The sequence below is a fragment of the Macaca fascicularis genome, chromosome 1 (genome assembly GCF_037993035.2).
Source record: "Macaca fascicularis isolate 582-1 chromosome 1, T2T-MFA8v1.1".
NCBI classification, from domain to species: domain Eukaryota; kingdom Metazoa; phylum Chordata; class Mammalia; order Primates; family Cercopithecidae; genus Macaca; species Macaca fascicularis.
Genome location: NC_088375.1, coordinates 58596589 through 58605426, shown reverse-complemented (window position 1 = coordinate 58605426; position 8838 = coordinate 58596589). Strand labels below are relative to the sequence as shown.

Sequence of the window (8838 nt, the reverse complement as noted above, 5' to 3'; positions counted from 1 at the left end):
TGCTGCTAGACTCAGCTGCTTGCGCTGCTTCTCCTACCCTCCAGGTCACGGTGCTTTCTTTCCACATAGTGGGTGGTCAGTAAATCTTTTGGGGATTGGATTGGGATTCTATAAAGAGACTCCCAAGATTTGATTCTTCAAGATTTGACCACCACAGTGCCTGGTGCCTGGTATCATCCTAATGGTGATTTCTACAAGGTGACAGTCTGGATGCTGCTGAGAAACTGCTGACAGGACTGAAGCACAGAGAGACAGGGGGCCTTTTGCCAAGTCAGTTGCGGTTGATGGAGAGGTTAACAGTAACTTGAGTCCTGAGGGTTAGGAAAATCTTGCAAAGCTACATCTCCTGGTTTTTACAACCTCTCTTGATAAGCATTGAACTGGGAGTGGGGAGTCCTCTATTTTATTCACTATTACTGACTGGCTACCTAGATGAGGTTTCCCATAGACCACATAGCCCTGAGACCGTGTGTGTGTGTGTGTGTGTGTGTGTGTGGTGGCAGGGAGGGTGGTAGGGACAGGGCATTAGAGGACAGAAGACAGCAATAGCTCTTGCCCCTACCCTGCACCCTCAACATCTAAGGAACGGCTGGCACACACCAGATGAGGAGCCCCACCCTGGATGCCAGAGGCCCTGCAGAACGTTTCAGATGTTCATTTACTTCAGAAACTTTCAGGTACTAAATATGGGGTAGCTGGGAAAGGGCACCATCTGAGTTAGACATGAGACTTGGCTTCAGCCCACACTGCTAAGGAGATGACTCAATGTGAAAGCCTTGTGGCCTGCAGCTGTGTGATTGTCCCAGGGCCCCCCATCTACCCCGGATGTCATTGATGCCTCTTAGGGGACATGCGGGAGGGGGTCAGGGAAGGGAGGGGAGGCTGGATGAGAAGAGTGTAGCTTTCAAGGAAAGTGAGACTCTTTTCTTCCACTGCAGGTTTTTGTAGCTCAAGCGTTCTTTCAAAGGTAAAAATAAAATATCAGAAACTTAAAAGACAAGCAATAGGGACATCCCCAATACAAAAATGGCCCCAGAATTTGTTTGGAAAGGAAGTAACATTTTCTCTTTGTAGCAATTATTCTGCCCACAGGAGCTTCGAACCTATGATTTGCCATTACTTTTCAGTGATTTCACAGAGTTAGTGTAAATTTCCACGTATTTGCAACAGGAATTTGGCAGCATTCCCTTGGCATTGGTAGAGGCTCCCTCTACAGTGCTGTGATCCTGCTACTGATCAATGAAACCAATTCTTTTTTTTTTTTTGAGATGGAGTCCTGCTCTGTCACTCAGGCTAGAGTGCAGTGGGTGCAATCTCAGCTCATTGCAGCCTTTACCTCCTGGGTTCGAGTGATTCTCCTGCGTCAGCCTCCTGAGAAGCTGGGACTCCAGGCATGCACCACCACGCCCAGCTAGCTTTTGTATTTTTAGTATTTTAGAGACAAGGCTTCACCATGCTGGCCAGACTGGTCTTGAACTCCTGACCTCAAGTGATCTGTCTGCCTTGGCCTCCCAAAGTGCTGGGATTATAGGTGTGAGCCACTACGCCCGGGCCAAAACCAATTCTTAGTATCACTTTTGATTCCAGTCGACTTTGTAAATAGCCCCTTCTTACTGTGGGGCAAGCACTGTTATTGGGTAATGTAACAGATACAAAGAATGTGACATGGTGCACCCTTACAGGAAGCTTACACATTATTGGAGACTAGCTATAAAGTACAAATAACTTTGATATAAGGCAGATTGTGATATCCTGACTTCTATCAAGATTGAAGCAGGTCAGCTTTTCTGAAGAAAAGGTCTGTGTCTAGGAGCAGCCTGAAAAACAGGATCAATACCGTTAGTGGTTCCAAGCACTGAACAGATTACCACCACCTCAACACCCCACCCCCATCCTCCCTGCAATTCAAAATAAAAACAATGTTGAACTTTTAAGATAAGTCTCAGAAAGTTAGATTTTGCAAGACACTTTGGAGGGTGGAATCGAATTAGGGAAAGATCACTTGAAGGTTCTTGCAGAGTTAGGCATAAGCTTTTGGTGGCTGGACTTGAAGCTGGTGGCAGCAGGGATGAGGAGCAGTTTCAAAGTATAAATATTTGATAGCATTTGGTGGCTGTCTGGGCACGAGGCTATCTTCTGTGTTAACAAGAGAGGAAGGGATATGACCTTTCAGTCTTGGTGGCTGGCTGTCAGGAAGCAGAGTTGATTTTATAAGGAAGTTGTAGTATCAGGTTGACTTTTGGTTTTTCAACAGATTGAGTTGAGGATGACATTGGAACTCCCACGTGAAATGTTGAGATGGCAGTTAGATGCATGAGTGGGCCCAGAGGGGGCTTTCAGGGCTGGAGATGTAGATTCTGAATGGAGGTGTCAGTCAAAGCTGATATGGAAGGCCTTCTTGGAGAGTGGAGGCAGCAGAACATGAATAACTGAGCCTTGAGACTGGCCCATAATTTGTGAGAGGAGCTGGAGAGAGGTAAAAGGGAACAGCACATCATTGTGTCATGGTGACCAATCGTTCAGATTTTCAAGCTGCATCTGGGTCCTTTGAAATGGCATGAACCAGAGGGAGTTAGAGCAGAAAAGCCAACTTTGGGTTTATATTTTGGGGGCAAAAATATCTATAGTAAGAAATTAGGGGTGACCTAGCAGAAATCAGAACACGTTTTGAATTTGATTTTGAATTTTGAGCCAGGACTGCATAGTCTTCCTTTCATGTATTCATTTGATGGATATTTATTGAATACTGATTGTGTTGAGACTATAAGGATAAAGAATCCAAGCACAAACTCATTTCCTACTGTATACAAAAATATTTGTACTTAGCCTCTGGCTAAGAGGATGCAGTTTACAGTTAGCTTTGTTCTCATCATAAATGAGGACCTCAAGGCCCTATCAACAGAACTGATGTCTCTGCAATTCAAAATTCACTATTTATTTATTTATTTATTTAGAGACGGAGTCTCGCTGTCGCCCAGGCTGGAGTGCAGTGGCGTGATCTCAGCTCACTGCAAGCTCCACCTTCCAGGTTCACGCCATTCTCCTGTCTCAGCCTCCTGAGTAGCTGGGACTACAGGCGCCCGCCACCATGCCCGGCTAAGTTTTTGTATTTTTAGTAGAGATGGGTTTTCACCGTGTTAGCCAGGATGGTCTTGATCTCCCGACCTCGTAATCCGCCCGCCTCAGCCTCCCAAAGTGCTGGGATTACAGGCGTGAGCCACCGCGCCCGGCAAGATCTTACCTTTGTGACCTACCTAGCTCCTTTCATCTAATAACTGTTTCCTAGATAATTCTGATCAACCTGTTATCAGAATTTGTTTTCACCACTTTTGCAATTTCTCCATTCTCTCATCCTTATGAATCTAGATATTAAACAGTAGGTAAGCGTAACAGTCTGATTTTAGCTGTTGTTATGTTGATGATGGTTAAGTCTTGGGCAAGAAAACAAAATCCACTTTAACCACAAGTTCTGAGTTTTCTACCAATGGTGAATACATTATTAACTAGTACAGCTGTGAGCCTTATTCTTATTCCACAACATGTACAACGCAGTGGGAAACTCTGTACCATATGGCACGGTAAGGGGATTTGAAACCAGAAGGCTTAGATGCCAGTTGTAATGCTGTCACTTACTAGCTTTGAGTCCCTGGGACAGCTACAGGCATGAGCCACCGTGCCTGGCCTATAAAGCAGTATTTAAGTGGATGGTTTCTTTGGGGGTTGAGAGCCACATTTCCTTTTCTATATAAACACACAAACCCTGAAGTATGAATAACAGGGTCAGCCAGGAATCACAGCAGCTGAATGTAACTGTGAAGTAGAGGTGCTGTAGGTAACACATGCCACCTGTGTCCTTTATCTCTGGGATGCCTCTAACACCTACTGAAGGCTGAATCACAGGTTCAACCACCTAAAGCAACAGGTTGGGGTTAAGAAGAATCAAATGAATTAGTAGCCTAAGGTACCATAGAGGCTTTGCTTAATGTGTTAAGAAAAAAATCTTAGTGAGTCTTAAAACATTTCTTAATTTGCTTTTCACCTCTTCAATGGAAAATAATAATTGCCCCCATTTTCCTGACATAAATAAGCCACTGTAGGTGGAGATAACTTCAGTTATGAAGTCATCTGCTTTTAGCTGTTGTTGTGACACAAATCACCACAGTGATTTAAACACATGTACAAAACTAATCTTTGTTGTCTAAGCATGTGGCCATGAGTTGCTAGACCTATATGCCCACAGGGGCAAAAAGGAGGTGACTGAAACTAGATTCTAGATCTCCTTATTTGAAGAGCAACTCTGACATGCCTTCTGTGTACTTCCCTACCCCCATCAAATCAGGCAAAATCATTAATATCTCATTTGTGTCTTTTAAGATATGTTTCTTAAGCATCTATATACTTCTGAGGGACAACAGAATTTCATACTCATTTTATAGATGTGTTTTTCCAATAGCCAATTCCTAGGTCTTAACATTACAACTACATTTCCTTTGCTGAATTTTATTATCATCTTTCTGTATAGACAGATCATGAAATAAAGGCGTTTGTTCCTATTCAATATAGAACATTTTCCTCTGCCCTAGTTAAGAAGTATCAATTTCAGTCATAAGGCAACACATTCTTATTGTGTGGGGGGGCTCTAGGGTTTGTGTACACTTTTTTTTCCAAGATAGAGTCTTGCTCTGTCATCCAGGCTAGAGTGCACAGGTGCGATCTTGGCTCACAGCAACCTCCGCCTCCTGGGTTCAAGCAATTCTGCCTCAGCTTCCCGAGTAGCTAGGATTACAGGCATCTGCCACCATGCCTGGTTTTTTTTTTTTTTTTTTTTTTGGTAGAGACAGGGTTTCGCCATGTTGGCCAGGCTGGTCTCAAAACTCCTGACCTCAAGTGATCTACCCACCTTGGCCTCCCAAAGTGCTGGGATTACAGGCATGAGCCATTGTACCTGGCATTGTGTACATTTTTCTAATGTTGCCTGGGTCTTAGGGTTAAATATTTTTATTTCTGAAAATTAAAGTACTAGTAAATATTGTGAAAGGATAGCTGTGTTCTGAAGATACAGAACCTATCAAAAAGGTCCCAAGGTAGAGAACCACATTTATGTCTACTAACCACATATTTCTTCAGGTGTATAATTATGCAAGAAGATTTATAGTTTTGTTATCAGATCTTTTTTTTCTTAAAAACACTTTTTTCTTTGAGTAAGCAGAATCAGCAAAATCAAAGTGAAACTTATAAAATAATGGTCAAAAACTAGCTTCTCATGGCTACTCTAGATCAGTGAGTTCACTGGCCATTCAGTTTCAAAGACATAGAGCACTAATTCTGGTACAATTCACCTTAAGATAGTGAATTAGTATGAGTAAGATTAATGTAAGATAAGCACATTTATAAATCATACTATGTAGACCGTCTGAGCTAAGCATAGAAAGTTACAGACTTTTTAACATTGCCTTAAGTTAGTATTTTTAAAAGTCTAATTATTTCAAGTTGCCTGTTATGAATATTCAAGTTATTAAATTAAACATAGGTTAGGGGATAGAAAAACTATATAATGAGTTCTCTCAAGTTCAAATAATTTTACCAAAAACCACATTTTATTCAAGAAACAGAAAAGGAGTCATTTGGTGCCATGCTTTTATTCAAATGAAAGGGGAAAAACTACACTGTACCAGGAAATAGCAAATATGACAGTATTTTACAGCACAGCATCTGAAAAAACAAAAAACCTGTAAGCAATGCTCTAGAGTGGACAGGTAAGCACACCATACACTGTACATTGCTCAACAGTGTCTATGAAACCATAATTAAATAGCTGAATTTGGCTTTAAACAGCCAAATAAAACTGTAACAGTCACTCTAATACAAAATGGAAAAACCAAGAAGAACTAAAAGCTTTCCAAAGCTGTGTCAAATAGCAGAATTTGACAGGCTGCACTGGTAATCACAACAAATGTTTGGCAAACTTAATGGAATAGTTATCATAATAATTTGACCTCTGATGATGAAAGCACCAATGTGTTTCAGTAAGGTTGATGAAAATCCCCAGACTTTATGAAATGGCATATTTTTCAACTGTATAATTTTAAAAACATAATTCAAAAAAAAAAGCTGCACCATAATAAAAAAATCTGCAGACTTAAAGAAATATATCCATATTCCTTCTGCATTAATAAAGTAAAATCTTATACTGAGAGCAATGAACTCTGTGGCAATACTCACATTCTACCTTTAGACCTTATAGACATTCAATTCAACTGTTGGACACACACAAATTTAAGAATAAAGGGTGGTCCTGTTTAGTTTTAAATAGTTTCTCCATTGTCTTGCATCCAATTTTCTTTATATAATAGCTAAGTAATATCACAAAGATTGCTTTGATGAGGGAAATTTAGTTAATATTGAAATGAACAAATTTAGTAATGTAAAATGCTTATTAAATTATCCTTTTGACTACTATTCACATTTTGATTAGATTCATTTATAATTTTTTAGTTTTAATCTAAATGTGTATTTGACAATCACTTCCTTCTAACTGTGATAGAAATTATTGTCTAAAAGGTAAAATGTGCAATTCCCCATTTTTAATATCCATATGTTATATACACAATATGTATACACTTAAAATATAAGAGTTACATATCCTGGTCTCTTACATGCAAACAGTAGATCACAAATAGTTTTGAGCTACACATGTATCTTGCACAGGTATTGGAAAAAAATCTGTGAAATTTTTTTACAGTTTTAACAAATATACATAAATATAAGAACATAAATTACAGTAAAATATTGACAGCATTTGAGAAAATGTTGATAACCCAGATGCACTGATGCCTAAAGGCCTTATAATAATAGAAAAGTACAGCTCAGGGACATCTCATTCCTACTCTTTTTTTTTAAAATAAGTAAATACATCATATGAGACATTAGTTCTTTCTCTAAACAACTCAATTAGAGAAATGTATATATTTTTATCTCTACTTCCCATGAAAGAAAACAAACTACGCATCTCATTTATGATACAATACTGTCTTCCCCCCCTAGTTTACACAGTTGTCACAACACTGAAACATAACAGGGTCACATAATCATTCAAGTCTTTTCCTGAGAATGAAGTTTTTCCCCAACTAACTCTCTGGTATACACTGTTAAAGAACAAAGATCATGTAGAGGAGATTTCAAGTGTATACTTAATCTAAGCCATTCCACTTGAAAAGGATTAAAACGAAGAAAAACCCAATATAAGTAAAATAATGTGAAGCTATTTTAAAATTAAAACGTAGCCCTTTGTACATGTTTAAAAATTCTAAATATAATTTTATATGAGTTATAAATATAATGTAAAGACTTCTTGAGAACTTGTTTCAGGAAGTCTTACATCTTCAGATTGAAAGACTACTCTCAAAGTGTCATTCACTTCTGCCAACTTATAAAGTGACTTACTTTAAAAGAGATAGAAAGCCTTTTTTGTTAAAAGAACAATCTAAATTATTCTGAGTTGGCCAGAAGTGGTGTAAAAAACAGCACTGATTTAATCAGCAACTTCTTATAACATATTCTTGGTTAAGCTCATGTGGTTTAAAGCGAACCTACTAGCAGCTCTTTACAACACCTCCTCTTATTTAATAGAGAATGTTAATACTTGAGTGAATAATAAATAGAGTTGTAAATACTTAGCAGAATAATTTTTGCAAATGCGGTAACACCACTAAAATATGAGGGTTACTGTAAAACTAAACACTAGTTTTTCTCTTAACATCATAAGAAAGGTGCGAGTTACTTCTGAAGGTATATTTCCTACTTTCATGATCTCCACATGAAACAAAATACAAAGGTATCTTAGAATAAACCCCCAGGAGAGAAAAATAGCAAAATAAACCATCTGAAGACAAGAATATACATTAAAAGGTTAAAAAAAAAAAAAGCAACAAATAAAACACATAATTTGTAATCTTAACCATATTTCAATGACAAATCCAACTAATATCCATGAAAATTCAGTGCTTTAATGTATCTAATATCAAGCAGGTGAACCTGATAACACATACAAATCTCCATTTGTGAATTAAAACATTTCCTTCATCACTTGGACTTATCACCTAAGTGAGAATCTTCTGCACTCCAAAACACTGTGGTTTACATTCCAGTTGTTCATGACAACAGAGCTTAATATCCAGTTTTAATTAATAAAAGTCTTGTTGGCAATTAGAAAGATTTTCTATAGGCAGGAAAGATGAAGTGCAAATTTACCATGAATGTTCTGAAGCAAGCATTTCCCAACTTCTATGCCTTAGTGGGTAACAGTTTTTTGGGTGTTACTGGTCTTTTGGTCTGCCATAAATGGCTATGAATGGTAATTGCATCGACACTGGCAGATAAAGTTTTAGCGGGTATGTGGCTAAACTGTTTCCTGTCAGAATTATATTTGTAAAGTCCTTCAATCATTTTTTTAGTGATAGATTTAGGGCCTATCCCAGTCAGTTTATTGATTTCTTCGGTTTCTGGGCAATAAGTGTACAAAGATCTGAACTGGCATCCTGAATCCCGGAACAAGATTAAGAAGTTGTTGGCATCTGATTTCTCCATTTCCTTTAAAATAAAAAACAAAAACAACGTAACACCACTAATAAAAACCCTTTATTTTGCTGAATAAAGTTTATATAATTATGTTACATTTCTTAGTCACATTTGATAACATTATTACAATGACAAATTTTAAAGCCTATTGCTGCTAGTCTTTAATCAAATCTGCAGGCTTCCAGAACCCAATGTGAAAGTAAACTAAATCTGATAATGAAAACGTCTAGCTATAGATCTTTTTACATGCTGTTGAAATTC

The 8838-nt window shown here is 38.3% G+C and overlaps 1 protein-coding gene across 6 annotated transcripts in view; it reads right to left on the bottom strand.

The window, feature by feature from the left end:
- Nucleotides 1-5623: 5623 nt before the first annotated feature.
- Nucleotides 5624-8838, bottom strand: part of CAMSAP2 (calmodulin regulated spectrin associated protein family member 2) — a 117969-nt gene continuing 114754 nt past the window's right edge. For all 6 annotated transcript variants that reach the window (XM_005540352.4, XM_005540354.4, XM_005540353.4 and 3 more), the window contains one exon: nt 5624-8589. In XM_005540352.4, the coding sequence (XP_005540409.1) occupies nt 8284-8589 (306 nt within the window). In that variant the 3' untranslated portion in view covers nt 5624-8283. The remainder of the gene's footprint in view (nt 8590-8838) is intronic.